This window comes from Balaenoptera acutorostrata, chromosome 3 (assembly GCF_949987535.1).
Source record: "Balaenoptera acutorostrata chromosome 3, mBalAcu1.1, whole genome shotgun sequence".
Classification (NCBI taxonomy): domain Eukaryota; kingdom Metazoa; phylum Chordata; class Mammalia; order Artiodactyla; family Balaenopteridae; genus Balaenoptera; species Balaenoptera acutorostrata.
The window spans coordinates 88866104-88883304 of record NC_080066.1 but is presented as its reverse complement, the minus strand read 5'-3'; the positions used below and the strand labels follow the sequence as shown (position 1 = coordinate 88883304).

The 17201-nt window shown below is 36.8% G+C and overlaps 1 protein-coding gene and 1 long non-coding RNA gene across 8 annotated transcripts in view; one reads left to right on the top strand and one right to left on the bottom strand.

Annotated features, from left to right (window-relative positions):
• Nucleotides 1–17201, bottom strand: part of LOC103000497 (uncharacterized) — a 137590-nt gene that overhangs the window by 12694 nt on the left and 107695 nt on the right. The window contains exon 8 of one of the 2 annotated variants that reach the window (XR_009007780.1): nt 3053–3143. The exons of the other annotated variant lie outside the window; for it this stretch is intronic. This is a non-coding gene — a long non-coding RNA (uncharacterized LOC103000497). Of the gene's footprint in view, nt 1–3052; nt 3144–17201 lie in introns of those variants that run through there. 2 annotated transcript variants of the gene reach the window in all.
• SLC12A1 (solute carrier family 12 member 1) overlaps nt 3621–17201 on the top strand; it is a 93173-nt gene continuing 79592 nt past the window's right edge. For 2 of the 6 annotated variants that reach the window (XM_007170446.2, XM_057544649.1), the window contains exons 1-4: nt 3727–3774; nt 4784–5393; nt 15522–15653; nt 15809–15884. In XM_007170446.2, the coding sequence (XP_007170508.2) occupies nt 4974–5393; nt 15522–15653; nt 15809–15884 (628 nt within the window). In that variant the 5' untranslated portion in view covers nt 3727–3774; nt 4784–4973. Of the gene's footprint in view, nt 3640–3726; nt 3775–4783; nt 5394–12128; nt 12219–15521; nt 15654–15808; nt 15885–17201 lie in introns of those variants that run through there. The other 4 variants (XM_057544651.1, XM_057544650.1, XM_057544652.1 and 1 more) reach the window with 4 other exon arrangements.

The window sequence follows — 17201 nt, the reverse complement described above, 5'->3', positions numbered from 1 at the left end:
ACGTCATGAAAAGTTTTTCAGTTTAGGAGCCTAAACTCTGAGATTTGAATTCTAATGTTGCCTAGCCAAGAAAAAGCAATATGACCTAGAAAGTTACCTAATGGGAACTTAAGTTCCATATCTGCAAAACAAGGATAAAGAAACCTATCCTGCATGTTTTACAAAAGTGTTGGGAGGACCAAGTTACATATAATGAGTGGGAAAGTAATTTGAAAACCAGAAAACACGGTTTAAACATAACTTGCTATCATTATTTATTATCCTTGTTGGTAATTGTTAAAGAGATTATCAAACCTTAAGAAGTAATGGCTCAGTGTAAGTTATTCAGCCTCTCCAGTTTTCATTCTCTTCAGGTGATAAATTAAAAAAAAATAGAATCATATAATTCTAAAATTTTTTCCAACTACAAAATTCTGACTCTCTGTAACTGAATGGAGGAATATACCAGGAGATAAATAAATACAAAAATATTTGTGTCACTTGAGAACACAGAACTGCCAAACACACCAAAAAAAAAAAAAAAAAGGATTAATATGTACTGAGAGTTAGCACTAAATTAGGTGCTTTCCATTTATTATGAAATTTGATACTGTTATCAATCCTTTGAGTTTGGTACTACTATTTCCATTTTATTAGCTCAATTTCACAGATAAGGAACTGAAGCTGAGAGAGATTAAGTAACTTCCCAAGGTCACCAAATTAGGGAGTGATTGTATTAGGAATTATACTCTCATCAAAATCATAGTCATTGTTTGTAAATATCATGCTATACTCCCACACACTGTCCACAACATTTCTACATATCTTACAAATATGATTATTGCTCAGGTCTAAGGCACTCCACAGCCAGCTGTCTCAGTGAGAGTCCCTGACACTTTTCATCTCCTAGTAGATTTAGAACACATCTGTGTTGGCTATGGATCTTCTGGACCAAACTCACACCTTAAGGAGACTCTTTGAACCCCAGTAGGTACTGGAGTGTCAGCCTGGGATACCTTGTAGCCAGTTTGTAATTTGGTCCAAGAACAGCTCATTGAGCCAAGTCAACGGGACACACTGAAAGCTGTAAATGTCCATGATGCTAGTCATCTCCTTTGTGACCCCGGCTTTTGAAGTACTCACTAAGATATGTGCCCAAGTACCAGATGCTCCCATTTGTCTCCCAAGGAAGACACCCAACAAGACCTTCCATTTTGGTGACTAGACCTGTGATGTTAACAAGGCCCCATCTTTATCTCAAAAAGAAAAAAGACCCCAAAAACCAAAGATAAGAAAACTTTGTGAAGTATGAGCATTGTTTCTGAAAGTTCAACACCCATAAGCTTTTCAGATATCATCAACCCCACCTTAATATTATTTCTAATCCTACTAAAGAGAAATTCTTTTAACCAAAAGTGTCTTCATTTATAGCATTTATTCATGGCCTATTGTGTACCTTAGACTTCCTGGGGGAAAGGGGAGGGGACGGAGAGGTTAGAATCGGTATTTTTAGAGCTAGAAAAAATGTGAGATATAAAGGATGGTTATAGCATGGAGAACATGGAAATTTCATGAAATGCTAACCCTTCTAGGAATAGATGTCCAATGTCATAGTCAGATTATCCCCTAGCTGCCTTTTCCCAAGAGCCCTGTCAAGGAGGACAAGAGAAAAGATAGACAGTACCTCCAGACAGTTTCCCCCTGTTACCTTACCCACCTGTCTGAAAGGCCTTTCAAGGTTGGTTTATGGATGGTGTAATAATTTCATCCATATACCCCAAACCATCTCCCATCTGCTCCAGAATGTCTGAATCCCCTTAATAGAGAACAAAGACTTTCATTTCACAGTTAGAGATAAAAAGCTTAGAAAGAAAATGTCTAGTTGATGTAAGACTAAGACCAAAACCAATTCACCCTACACTATAGTCAAGTAGTCAGTCAGCAAGGAAAGAGGAAATTGATGGCTATCAGAGGCATTCATAGTCTTTGGTAGAGGGAAAAGGTTGAGGAATAAATAGATGGGCTCCTGAAAGAGGACCAGAGTTGAGGGAACAGTTGAAGGAAAGGGAGACTAGAAGTGGCAGAAATAACTGCAAGTAAGTTCCCAGTTCCTCTACAAGGCCGGTGAATAGACTTGTTTTGAGTCCCAGCCTCATCTTAGCTGATCTAAATAACCAGCACCACCCAGCTGGTGGTGAGTCTGAAATGAGACTACTCCCTACACCTACCATATGGAAAGTCAGAACCCTTTCTTGAACAGATAAATGCCTTGTACCAGTGGCCTTTTAAGAGCAAAATGAGTTATAGGTACCTGTAATTCTGTCTCAATTTCTGATACAGCCTCATGACATCAGCCTGACTGATTAGCATGACAGTTACCTGACTAAGAGCCTCTGAGGGGTTTTACTGAGGTATCTCCAGACTCCTTTCTATAATCTGCTATCTGTTCACCAACCTACCTTTCCCCCTGTTTTAACAGGCATAGTACCTATACCAATCTCTATTGATTCACCCCAGAATCTTGGATGCAAAAGTTATCAGTAACTTGTAAATATTGCCGATATAGTAAAAGCAAGCACTAAGTACAAACCGGTGCTTTCTAAAATTAGCACATTAACCCTTTATACAAATTAACTCATTTAACCCTCACAATGAGTCTACAACACAGCATTATTCACAACTGATTTTACAGATGAGAAAGTGAAAGGCACAAAGAGACTAACTAACCAGTGTTCACATAGATAGGAAGTGGCAGGGCCAGGATGTGAATCAAGCATGCTGACCCCAGAGACTTGCTCCTCATGTCTGTATTACACCACAACTCTGCTGCTCAGGCAACTGGAAATCACTTGAATAGTTTCTAATAAAACATGAGGAGGACTCCTTCAGTCATCCCGATTGAAAACCAGTGACAGAACCTGCACAGAGGAATTGTTTGTGCTGTCTTAATAATCACCACCTCACAGATTTGAGCAAAACCTTACCCTCAACAAAACTCAAAAACCAGTTTTGATAAAAACGTTTTGCCAGGTGGAGGCAAAAAGGTCATTTAGCAGTGCCGCTGGAAAACTTACCCATAGTTTGATTTCTGCTTGAAAGAGTTTTCCCATTACGTAGAAATATTTTCAATAAATCATTGATCATACTCTCAATCTGCTCACTTCCTGTGCAGAGAAGAATCAAGATAATATCTGCGATAAGCAAGATAAAATAATCTCAAATACCACTGTCTAGTTACAAAGTATAGAAATTATCTCTGGAGGCCTATATTTTGCTGCATATCCTGAACAATAGGAGGTCACTAGGAATCATGTGAAATGAGATGGCGAGATTCAATTTATTTAGCCTCAGACTGAAGCACTGCTCATATTTTGTTGGATGATTGCTCCCCTTATGAATTAAAGAAACTTTGTCTTCCTGTCTAAAAGGATTAATGGTTTACTCCTGGTTACTAGCTGATGTAGTACTTAACGTTCTTCTGTGCTAATGGCTGGGTGGGGCTTACAGTATTAATCCAGGCCAATCATTTCTCGTCATCTTTTTCAAGGAAGATTTTAACCAATAAGAAGAGGCCTAAGGTTTGGGGGTGAAAGCTAAGTGCTGCATATATGCCTGGGTGATGCTGAAGTAGGTTATGCTTCCTGAAAAGGCTCCTGGGTGGTAAGTTAAACATTTCTGGGCAGGGTAAAAATCATACTTAACATTATGTCATAAAGTAGATTCTGAGGAGTGGAGTAAAGGTGAGGATGTCAAGGGTAATGAAGAGAAGTGAGAGGGTCCATAAAAACTAAAGAGGTAATAGTTTCACTTATAATTTCTCCAGGAATGATTATTTGAGACTTGAAGTTGAGATTTTTTTTTTTTTAATTCAAAGAAATAGCTTTAATAACTGCTGGTGAGAAGCAAGGTTTTCTGGGTTTTTTTGTTTATTTTTTGTATTTATCTATCTTTGTAGAACTTTCTTTGAAAAGCCAAATTTTAAGGTATCAATAAAGAGATATTATTCTGATGAAAGAATGTTCTAAGATGGGCTTATATCGTGGATTGTGAAAATGATTATGTAGTCTATCTGACAGTCAAATAAAAACCTCTTGAAGACTAGAACATTTCTTTAAAGGGCATCAGTAGAGCATAATTATTCTACCTAAATATAGCATACAACTTTATCAAGGACTGAGATTTATTTCCTTACCCTGAATACTCCTATTTTTTTTAAGGTTCCATAATAGCATTTGTTAAACAAACAAATGTATGAACAAATGAAACATTTTGAAGGCTAGTAAAAGACCCAAGAATTCAGAGACATCTTGACAGGATGTATATTTATAACCTGACAAGAATGTATGTTTTAGAAGTTTAAAAAATATTTTTTAAATGTATTCATTATATAATATATATTAATATCAATCACAAAATACTTGGCAGTGTCCACATTTAGTACTGTCAATGAACTCTGTTTCAGGCTGAGAATATTCTCATCAGCTCTTACCCTATTCAGCTGGTAGAGTTATATCTTTTCTAAAGTCATATTGAATCCAATCGCACTGAGTACAAGCAAATACTACAAACGCAGGTAACATTTTAATGACTCCATTGGAAATTCTGTTTGCTGAAGCAGGTCCCCAGTTATTTATTATGGGATTTAACTGCCCAGGTAACTAAGGTTCCTGGACAGGTAATTTTTAAGGAAATGAATTTAAAATCGTATGTCTTACGAAAGAAAACTGTTCCCTCATACCCCCCAACCCTGCTTAAATATATTTATATTATCTGGAACAAGTCTAATTTTCTTTTTCAATGACAGCTTTGAAGAACATTCTGAAGCTTGTATAGGAGACAATATATCAAGAATCTATTTATTGAGTTCTTCTGGAACAAAAGCCAGGAGCTCCCTAATGTAAACACATTAGTGTTTGTTTTGAGGAGGAAAGCTATAGACTCTTTTTAAACAACCGTAAAGCAGACAGCTTAGTTCAAAAAATCCGTTTTGGAAGATGTCACTGAACAACTCTTCCAATGTATTTCTGGATTCCGCGCCCGGTAATACCAATCGCTTTCAAGTTAATGTCATAAATGAGAGCCATGAGAGCAGTGTGGCTGTGAATGACAACGCCGACCCCCCACATTATGAGGAAACCTCTTTTGGGGATGAAGGCCAGAACAGATTCAGAATCAGCTTTAGACCTGGGAATCAGGACCGCTATGACAACTTCCTCCAAACTGGAGAAACTGCTAAAACAGATGCCAGTTTTCATGCTTACGATTCTCACACAAACACATACTACCTACAAACCTTTGGCCACAACACCATGGATGCCGTTCCCAAGATCGAGTACTATCGCAACACGGGCAGCGTTAGTGGGCCCAAGGTCAACCGGCCCAGCCTGCTTGAGATTCACGAGCAACTGGCAAAGGTAAGCTTAAAGGTACAGGAAAGTATCCTCCTTACTCCTTCAGGTGATCTCTTGCTCCTTACGAACACTATAAATATAAAAGTGTCCGGTGAAGAGGTCTATTGCAAACCGTCCATCTTACTTACACATCTGTCCCTAGTTCCCAATAAACAGAAGATAGACAAAAGTGCTTCTCAAATGTTTGCTGACTGAGGACAGAGAACTAAAAAGTTAATTCTGAAAGTTAGGCAATATGTGCTATCTTGTTTACAATTATAGGCTATTCAATTCACACTTGGTTAAACATATCAAACTGAATACTAAGCTGGTTTCACCTTAGTATTAATGCCTCCACACCAGTTGTAAAAAAAAAAAAAAAAAGTCACTGGTGTTTGCTGTAGTTAACACTGTTGTACCAGCCTTTAGTGCACATGGGTATTTTTTTATACTCTTTAAAGAGAGAGAAGCGATTTATAAGATTCAGCATTTTACCCCTTCTTCAAAACCTTGCCTGAGGCTCCTGAAGGCACTTAAGCATATAAAAGTAACTAAAGTACAGAAGCAGCAGAAGTGGCTACACTTTTCATTATTTAAGGAATATAGCCAGGGTTCCCAATCTGCTAGAAGCATGAGGCAGCACTTTTTCTAATCTTGTAGCAAATCATTTATAAGCTTAGTAGATTTCTTCTTCGGTAACTTGCTCTAAAATATGTTGATGCACTTTATTTTCCTGTTCTGCTGGACCACAGTTTGGAATGAATAGCATTCTTTATGGAATATAATTACTTGCTAAGAAGAATAATTAGTTGTCTCATATCTAAATGCAGTCTACTCTTGCCCAGGTTTTAAGGTAAGGAAAAAAAATGAGTGGAACAATTCCTTTCCTATTTATTCATTCATTCAACAATTTTTTAATTAAATGATTGCCCCCTCTGGGAATTCTCGGAATACTGCTCTCATGAAAGATGCTAGTAAAGGTGAAAAGCTCCCTTTAGTTTCTGCTCATCCTTCTTTCCACAAGAAAACTTCTCTCCATAACCTGTTCCCCTTGGCTGCTCAGGGTCCCTGACTCTGGGTCCTACCACTGAAGACTGAGCGACTTCCAGACAGGGAGCCATGCCCTGTTTCTTTACCCCTCTCTACACCAAGCCTTATTTGTGCTGTGTACTGTATTAGCAGCACTCTGCCAAATGGCTGCTTTCTTTATAGACGTTAAGATTTAGATTTTATCTGGGATACCTGCTGCTTTAATCAAAAGAAGTTAGCAATGTAGTGATTTCAGACAAAAAGGCAGCCCCCAGGAAGACTGTTGAGAAGCGGGGCAATGTGAAGTTCCTGGAGTTAAAGTGTCACTTTCCTTTTCTACGTGAGAAAAGGGGAAGGGAGAAGGAAAAGAGGGAAAAGAAGGTTGAGAGAAGAAGGCACAAGGAGTTTCCAAGATATCAAGATATGAGGAGGGCAGAAAGAGAAATTTAGAACATTATGAAGAGACTTCAATTTATTCTGAAGAGGTAGATGAGCCAAAGTCTTCATAGACCTGAAATTTTATTCCACGGTACCCTACCTCATTAATTTTTAAAGCTGCATCCTTTGTTAAAATTGCAATCAAAATTTAAATATTCTCACTTCCTTCCCCAATTTACAACAAAAGAAAATAAAATTTTAATTCTATTAAAAAGGAAATGGTGTCAACTCACATTGTTGTTAGGACTGATATTCTAGAGAGAGGAAAGCAGCTGATTTGTAATTTCTAAAGTCACGGTTTATGTAAATCTTTATATAAGGGGAGAAAAGCTCTGAGGGCACTGCTGTTAGAAAACCATCTGAATGACTAAACGGGAGGAATGCAATAGCTGCGTTTGACAGTTTTGATGGCTGTTTGGGATATCATATTATTTTTGAAAAGATAAAATGAGACTAAGGACTTAACATTAACTTACAGTATTTTTTTCTCTCAGATATGAAGGAATGGCAAGTTAAATACATTAAAAATTAGGTTTAGTCTCAATGCCCTGAATTGAGAACAAGTATAGTTTGAACAAGTATGGTTATTCTGAACAAGTAATTCTGAACAAGTAATTTAGTTATTCTTTCTGTGTACTTCACCTTGATTAAATCATGCAGAACTATCCACATAACCAAATTGGGAGCAGAATCGGTATATAACCATGGAATCTGCAATGGGCACATTCCCACAGCCAGGACCATTCTAGTGTCGCTGAGCCTGTGAGCACTTATTCCACATGTTCTACTTCTGTACTCTCCTTCAGACATTAACAGTCTGGGCCTTCTTCAATTCATTTCTTCCTTGCTAGTGAATTTGATTCTGCTATTCCCCCTGCTTTCCCCCCATCTCCCAAATAAAAGATGAAGACCTGCAGTATAATGTAGCTATGCTGCCACCTCCTTGTGGCCCTTGACAGTTTTATGGTAGTTCCTCAAAGCACAACTAGAAATGATCAATAGAACAAACATTGTACAATAATACTCAGACATGTCACTGATTTTGTATACAAAAAAATGATAGTGTTTACTTAAGTAATGTAAGAGTAGAAAATAATTGACATAAGTTAGGAGATATTTTTTGTATCCCTAATATAATGCTTTAAAAGTCATGTAGGAATGGTACATTCATACTAAGTGGCAGAACAAATTTAGTCAGAAATCAGTTGAATTTTGTGAAAATCCTGGTTATAGCTTCCAAGTTGGAAAAAAAAATTATATGACAAGTTTGTCCTAAGAGGTAAAATGAAAACTCGGTTTGAAAGACATTATTTTAAGTCTCTACATTAAATAAAACTCTAGGAGTGATAGATACTGACAGAATTTGTAATCCCAGTGATTTGAGATCATAGTGAAGAAATCCTTTTCATTTTCTATGTAGTAAAGAGCTAAATGCCTATACTGGTGGCCATGAATTACAGATTTCTGGAAGCTCTGGTTAAAATCAGAAAAAAATGACTCCATCCCTTACTTGCAGTACTGTACAAGCTACCTAACTTTGATCTTGCAGGATGCTTGTGAATATTAGTTTATATGCAGACGAAGTCTAGCACATTACCTATAATGGGTAGAAACTCAATGAATGATTATTCATGATGGTCATGGTAATTTTTATACCAGATAATTTTTATTTTAAATTTTATTTAAAAAGTAAAATACACACTGAAAAATTATTTAACAAGTACTAAAAAATATATACTGAAATGTCTCTTATCTAAAGTAAACCTTCAGTTATTCTCTCAAAGGCAATTATTACTGAGAGTTTCTTATAAATCCTTCCAGAAATTTTCTACGCCTATACAAGCATATAGGCCTATCTGTCTAACTTTTTGTCTGTATTTTTTTCAAACAAGTATTGGGACATATTTTACAATATTGTCCTGCACTCTGCTGTTTTCATTATACCACATACTTTGGAGATCTTTCCACATCAAAACATGCATAAAGATTATTAGACATCTGGCAAAAAAAAATCTAGTATTTCTACTTTGTAAAAATAATTCTTTTAGTATCCAACCTAATTCTTGTGCCCACCTTTTTATACACAATTCCTAACTACAGGGCTAATGAAAAGGGAACTGTTTTTAAGCCTTACTACCACCATTGTTGTTGGCATTTCAGAAAAATACAATTACAAAGGATTGAGGAAAATATACAGCCTTTCAATTAAAGTTATTGTTCTCATGTCATTGAAATAAACTGTCTATGAAAAGTATAAAATACTATGAAAATTAAGATGTAAATATTATTATTTTTAATAAGCCAATTGCATAGAAACTGAATTAAAACAAAAACAATGGAATGACTTCACATTTGGGTCTTTAGGCCGTTAGCAACTAAAAATAATGTGTAAATAAAAGCATTAAGAGTGACTCGGGGAATTCCCTGGTGGTCCAGTGGTTAGGACTCGGCAGTTACACTGCCTCGGGTTCAATCCCCGGTTGCGGAACTAAGATCCCACAATCTGCGAGGCCAAAAAAAAAAAAAAAAGAGTGACTCGGTATAATAATAACAAAAATTTTACTGAGAAATTTTTATGTGTCAGACATTGCACTCACACTTGACAAATTCTCACTCAATCCTACGACAACCCTTCAAGGTAGGTACTACTATTACTGCTATTTTAAAGATGGGGAAGCTTTTATAAAATCCTAAGGCTCTTTAAGAAGAGAAAATAAAGACTTAAAGAAGTCAGTAAATTTCCAAGGTCAGGAAGCCAAGGTCACATGGGTAATAAGGTGAACCCATGGCTGCATGACTCCAGAGTCCAAGCTTTTTGTCACTATTTTCCACCCTCAGCCTACTCTCCCACAGAACTTTGCCTCAGCTCATTCGACAGCTATAGAAAATGGTAGAACTCATGCACAAGGAAGAAATCTCAACTCAGTCATGATGGGCTGGGCAGGAGATCCTAGTTTCTTCCCTGTTGGAGGCACTGTGGCAAGAGACCACGCTGCTTCTCCTACAGAATTAATTGTAGGTCTCAGTCATTTTCATTGTCATTATCAAAAGCATTTACTAGCCACTTATTTACAAGACCTACTCTATAAAATGAGTTAAAGAGATTTGACCTTACTCTCTAGGATTTTATTTTATAAGTCAAAAGCCATAGTTATGGGTAGAAGTAAAGGACATATAATCAAGTTAACAAACATTAAACCACATAAATCAATGTATAAGTGCTTATCTTCTGTAAAAGAACAAACAAAAATCTACAAATGCTTTCTCTAGAAAATAATCTTTTCTAAAGCGCTTCAAAGTTCAAATTTGGAACTTTTGCATTAAAATTGGGGATATCCAAATTTATAAATAATCACTAATTTAATGACAGCCAGATAAAATAGGCAATAAATGCTCTGAAGGCCAGTGATGACCAGAAGGTACCTTTAAAATATTTGTTAGAATGAAACTCTGCAACTAAGGATTCATTTCAATACTTGTTACAGTTTTCTTAGTACCCAAGACCAGTTCCCCTGGGAGCTTGCACTATTAAACTAATCTGTGGAAACAAAACAAAAAACAAAAAATGATTAACTTCACATTATAACTAGTTCAGTGATAGGTGGTGAATAGAATGGGAGTTCCCTTAAAGGTGCACTTGGAAAATGTTAAGAATCTTTTAATTTTATTTTCTCATGCTGGTTTATTATACATAGCTACCTTTTGGCTTCAGCTTTCAAAAATACAAGTCAATTTGTGTGTGAGCTATGTGTTTTCAGATATAATAAAAATACTGTGATTATAAAGTGTGACCACTGGTGGCATGGTGTATAGTAACTTTTAAAACAAGAAAAAAAATCCCGGGGCTTCCCTGGTGGCGCAGTGGTTGAGAGTCTGCCTGCCGATGCAGGGGACACGGGTTCGAGCCCTGGTCTGGGAAGATCCCACATGCCACAGAGCAGCTGGGCCCGTGAGCCGTAATTACTGAGCCTGCGCGTCTGGAGCCTGTGCGCCGCAACAGGAGAGGCCGCGAGAGTGAGAGGCCCGCGCACCGCGATGAAGAGTGGCCCCCGCTTGCCACAACTAGAGGAAGCCCTCGCACAGAAACTAAGATCCAACACAGCCATAAATAAATAAATAAAAATTAAAAAAAAAAAGAAAAAAATCCCTCTCATTTTCATAATTTAAAATACTCCCCTTTACCATAAAGGGATAGCAATGTATAAACATAATAATATTGATCAATAAGATATGGAAATATGATTAGAATTACATATTTTTCATTCTGAAATGAACCTTAGGAATTATCTGGTCCTTACTGGGATTGGTTTTAAAATTATTCAGTGGCAGGGGTGTGAGAAGTTTAAGTGGAATAATATTGGCAATATGTCAATAATTGTTGAAGCTGAATGATGGGTACATGAGATATATTATTCTCCCTACTATTGCATATGTTTAAATATTTCAATAGTAAAAGAAACTTTAAAACAATGGGGAGGGAATCACCTAGGCCTACATATTTATGGAACTAGTCCTCTTTGATGGTCTAAGATTTCCACCATCCTGAGATTAAAGGCTGAAAAGTTGAAAACATATATCATAGCAAATATTATCTCTTTAGAACTTAAAGAATAAAGATATGTGTTTTTTTCTTCTTTGATGAAAGCTAGAAAGGCATTTGTCATTTTTCTGGGGTCTGAAAAATCACATATTTTATACTAAATAAAATAATTTAATCTTTCATCTTCTAGAAAAATCCATTAGGAATTTACTTAAACTGCATGTGATTGCATCTTTACTAGTTCATCAATATTGGAGGGGGGAAAGTCCTTTATCAAACTTTTCTTTCTTTCTTTCTTTCTTTCTTTCTTTCTTTCTAACATACTTTATTTTACTTTCTCTGAATACTTAATGCACAGGTAAAACTCTTGGTAAATAAATAATCAGTCCCTACAGCTATGCAATTTAAAATGCATTTATGAAAGGTTGTGGGTCATCATATATGGTAATGGAGTGTGAACAGACAAATTAATTCAAAGCATGATGGAAAAAACTGGTTTCAGGTAGCAGTCATAAAACTTTTAGTCTTTGAGACTTTGGTCCCAAGAACATGCACCAGCCAGGAGTCTGCCAGCCACCGGTTATAGCTCACAGCCATGAAGTCCCCACAAACCCTCGACCTGAAGTCTCCTTCCGTACTTTGATGATAAGTTAACTTTATAATTGCTGTTTGGGCTTACAAAGGAGGCATTTATTAAAGAGTGAAACCAAGTTTTGCTTTGACATGTTAGAAGAGGGAGATGGCAAGCATAGAGAAATGATTTTGCCTTAGAGTAAACTACTTCAAAGGAAGATTTTCAGAAAACCCACTGGATTTATCCTCACTGGCAGTATCCAGGAAAGGTAAAGTAACTTGCTGGAGGTCAAGCGCTGAATTAACTGCATTGTCAAAACTAGATTCCAAGTCTCCTAGTCTATATGGTGCAGAGATTTTTCAGCTCCCACATGAGAGCAAGGAATGGAAATGGATTCTGTACTTATAAATTTACCATCAGACCTTTATTGTCAATGGAAGAAATATACATTCGAGGGATTATTCCCCTCTGTGTTATAAATATATTTAAAACTTTGAAACTCTAGCAGGTTGAACATATTACCTAAGAGAGAGTTGAAAATCCTACAGTGACTCTATTTTTTTTTTTTTAAATATTTATTTATTTATGTATTTTTTGGCTGTGTTGGGTCTTCGTTTCTGTGAGGGCTTTCTCTAGTTGCGGCAAGCGGGGGCCACTCGTCATCGCGGTGCGCGGGCCTCTCACTATCACAGCCTCTCTTATTGTGGAGCACAGGCTCCAGACGCACAGGCTCAGTAGTTGTGGCTCACGGGCCCAGCTGCTCCGTGGCATGTGGGATCTTCCCAGACCAGGGCTCGAACCCGTGTCCCCTGCATTGGCAGGCAGATTCTCAACCACTGCGCCACCAGGGAAGCCCAGTGACTCTATTTTTTAATAATTCAGAAAATTATTGCCTTACTAATTTCTATATATAATGATTTCCTTGACATGCCCTCATAGAATATTATTTTTGCTTCACATTGTGATGTCCCAGTGATAAACTGAAGAACTGTTAAACTGTAACCAGAAGGGTATCCATTAGATAGAAATGTTCACTTAAGGAGAAATTTAAAATATCCCATTTATTCTTTAGCCTACATTGTAAGATATTGTTTTGTTTGTTTGTTTTTTGTTTTTTTTACAATCATTGGTATTCTCATCAACCCAGATCTAAGGATCAAAGTTACCATCAGAATTCATCAGAGAGCAGAGTAGTTTCCTGGACCAAACCCTCAAGTTCAGGCTTAATCAGGAAACATGGGTTTTATTCCCAAGATTGCCTTTAAAAAGTGAGTGACTAAAGCTCTGTCTCATGGACTCCCCAATTAACCCAGAAAAAGGAAATTGCCTTCTCCTTGATTGAGTAGCCGCTGATGGTCTGGCCACGGGATCTTTTTTTTTTTTAATTTATTTATTTTTGGCTGCGTTGGGTCTTCGTTGCTGCGCGCGGGCTTTCTGTAGTTGTGGCGAGCAGGGGCTATTCTTGGTTGTGGTGCGTGGGCTTCTCATTGCGGTGGCTTCTCTTGTTACAGAGCACGGGCTCTGGGCGCACAGGTTTCAGTAGTTGTGGCGCACAGGCTTGGTTGCTCCATGGCATGTGGGATCTTCCCAGATCAGGGCTCGAACCCGTGTCCCCTGCATTGGCAGGCGGATTCTTAACCACTGCGCCACCAGGGAAGCCCTGGCCATGGGATCTTGATTAACTAGAATATTGACAATTTTAAAAGTTTTTCTCAAATCAAATCAAATAAATGAATCTCCTGACCAAGTAATCTCTTTAACATTCATGAGTATTTTAACACATTCCTCAATTCCTTGCTCTCATTGATTTTTCCAGTTATGCAAAATAAAAGTTACATTTGAACTACTCAGCTGCCTTATGAATGTAGAATCCTTTCAGAGAAAAATATAATTTTTAATTGACTGGAGAAGAACCTCAAATATTTCATCCATCTGTAATTGACTGTATTGTATAGACATGTGAGGATCCAATATGATAACTCTAGCCACATGTGGCTATTGAGTACTTGAAACATGGTTAGTACAAATTGAGATGTACTATCAGTGTAAAACACACACTGGATTCCAAAGACACAGTATGGAAAAAAAGAATGTACAATATATCATCAATATTTTTATAATGACCATATGCTGACATAATATTTCATACAGATCTATTAAGTAAAGTATATTATTAAAATAGTCTGTAATTCAGGTCCCTCCTACAAGGTGGGGTGCCCCTACTGCTAATGAATATTTATATTATAAATATGGGAAATATGATACTCTACAAAAATGAAATGTATTTTTTAATGTAAGGATCCATATCTGACCCCAAGTTATTTCACTAATTTCTTTTTACTGTTTTTGAAGTACCTACTGAAAAATTTTGAATTACATGCATGACTTGCATTTGTGGCTGCTATAAATCACCAGTTTCTGCCCAGTTCAGCCTCAGTTTCTATGGACTTTGTTTATCCATATCTTCCATTAATATGACTATATGATGTCAGCTTTCAATTATCTGCATAAATAGGGACTGAGGATGCTTAAGATTAAGATATTTCTCAGGTAATTCAAAACTAAATTTTAACTTTTAATTTCAGTTTCCTATGCCATTCAAATTTTTCCTAATGCTGTCAGAAAATAGTAAGATGATCTGACTTGGGATTCATTCCCTTTCTGTCTCTTATTTAATCTGGCCTGCACAGAGGAAACAGTGAGAAATGGAATACCCAATAAGGAAGGAAGAAAAAGAAATAGGAGGCAAGAATGGATTAAAAGAAGCTAGGTCATCTGCTTTTAAGTGGTAGAGATCGGGTGACCTTCAATTCAATACTGTTTATCAATGGCCTGCTGAATGGCAGGCCCTTGGTACTGAGAAATAACCCATACCACCATCTTCCTCCAATTCAGTTCACATACAATAACTCTTATCACATTATATTACATTGGTTACCCAAGTAACCAACTTGAATTTCTCTCAAGTTAAGAACAAACAACTCTCTAGAGTATTTTAAGAATACTCTAAACTTTTTTTTTTTTAAAGAAAACACTTCTATGTGTTACTTCTATTGAATCTTCTTAAAGATACTCTGACGTGAGTGGAGAAGTTTTGTTATCATTTTTTTTAGATGGATAAAATGAAGCCCAGGGAGGTTAATGGAAAGAAGGCCAAACACTGCATTAGTGAGGAAGGTTAACTTTCTGGCCCTCTTACCTTGCCTTCTAAAAGACCCTCATTCACTCTTGATAAGCTTTCCTCCCCACCTTGCATTCCCTCTTCTCTCTTTTGATCTTTTTGTATTCTAAATTTATCCAAATCCCATGGTTTTCTCCTAAGGTAATATTCTCAACAGTAGAAGAACTGCCCAGTTTCCTTTACCATCCTCACAGTCTCGGTGGTGCCTAAAATCACCCACAAAATGAACGCATAAACTCCCAGGGCAAAAAATAATCATCTTATTAAAATGACTGGAATATGTTTGTTTTTTTTCTCAAGTTTTATGTCAATTGTTTTGATTTGCCTCTGGAAGTTTTATGGAACCATGTGTTCACCAAATACCATGTTTTGCTATCTGTAAAAATGCAGAATGTATCAGTGGCCCCGGGTTCAGCTGACATGGTTGCCAACGGTGATGGGATGCCTGGTGATGAACAAGCTGAAAACAAGGAAGAAGATCAAGCCGGTGTCGTGAAGTTTGGATGGGTGAAAGGTGTGCTGGTGAGAAAGCTCCTGTGTTTACAAATGGAAACTATCTGTTCAATGTCCTAGTGGACTAAGTGTTAATAAGGCCTGAACACTAGAGTTACAAGGATGGCTGGGTGTTGCCCCACCGTCACTTCTCATGTCATTTTCCATGCTCCCTCAACCCACAGGTAAGATGTATGCTGAACATCTGGGGTGTCATGCTCTTCATTCGCCTCTCCTGGATTGTTGGAGAAGCTGGGATCGGTAAGCACTTTTTCCCTCCTATGTAGTTTTCAGTGTAAATTAAAAACTCAATAAGCAACTTGTTTTCACCATTAACGCTGAACGTGAGATGAAGATCACAGAATTAATCTGCACTTGGGCTCTTTTACTTTGCCTCTTTGACATTGTTTGTCAGAGAAGACAGGTAAAGTGTTAACTCCTGGGAGACTGGAATTTTCCAGCTTGCCAGCCAGATAAATGCTCAAGTAAATATTTCATCTTTTCATAGAGTTTTAGGTGTACAAGTATATAGAGATACATTCATTTTAAATAATAGTATTCATATTTTGGGACATACTGACATTCATCAGAGTATTCCCCCTTACGATTATTAGCAAAACATCACTAAACAAAAATAACTTGTGGGAAAACTGGTGAAACTGTGACTTGACTAATAAAAATGCTGAATTGTTGAACATTTTCCAGAGAAAATAGTGTTACTTGCAGGTACAAGTAGTAAGAAAACAAAGGTTAATAAACTATTGCCAGATAGAAGCTTAAAAAAAGATAGGTAAAAAGACTAAGATAATGTATATAGCTATTGATAAATTTTCTAAATGGAAATGGATGATGTTGAAATTATTTTGAGTGCTTATTTAATGTTTTTAAATATTGTATTTTATTTAATGTATTGTTTCCTGTGGCAAATATTTTTATTGCGAGTATACTACTAAAATTTATATAAAAATTTATTTGAATTATATCAAAGTTTCTGATTCAATGTGATAAAAATTAATGATGTTCTACTCTATATATGGAAAATACATTATAGGTTCACTTTGTGGGGGGCACACCTATAAATCATTAGTATCAAGAACACAGACGTTCAGATGTGCTTTCAGATTCTACTCCAAAATGTATCTCAATTCACATTTAAAAGGTACTTGGTCATTATTTATTGCCTTCGCTCCTCAAAACAGATTCAGAATCACCAGAAGACTTAATGCGAAAAAGAAAGAGCTGGAACCAGTTCCCATAGTTTTTCCTTGTTGTGTGTTTGGCAACTGCTGGGTTCCTGACAAAGGGCTTCTTGCTGGCTTTATGATGCATATCAAATGAACACTTACAGCCTCAGGGTCCAAAATAAGTACATGCTATTCCATGGAAAATCTGCATCTTAATATTGCCAAGTTATTGCTCCAGGGTTTCATGCAAAATTAGTTTTTTAAGCGCAGTTTAGTAACTTATTGAGAGCATCAGGAAACATTACTTTGTTTGGAGGTGTGAGTGTAGCCCAGGGCAGGAGTGATTCTTTTTAATGCAACTTATTTAAAATCCATATGTTTGGGTAATAATCTG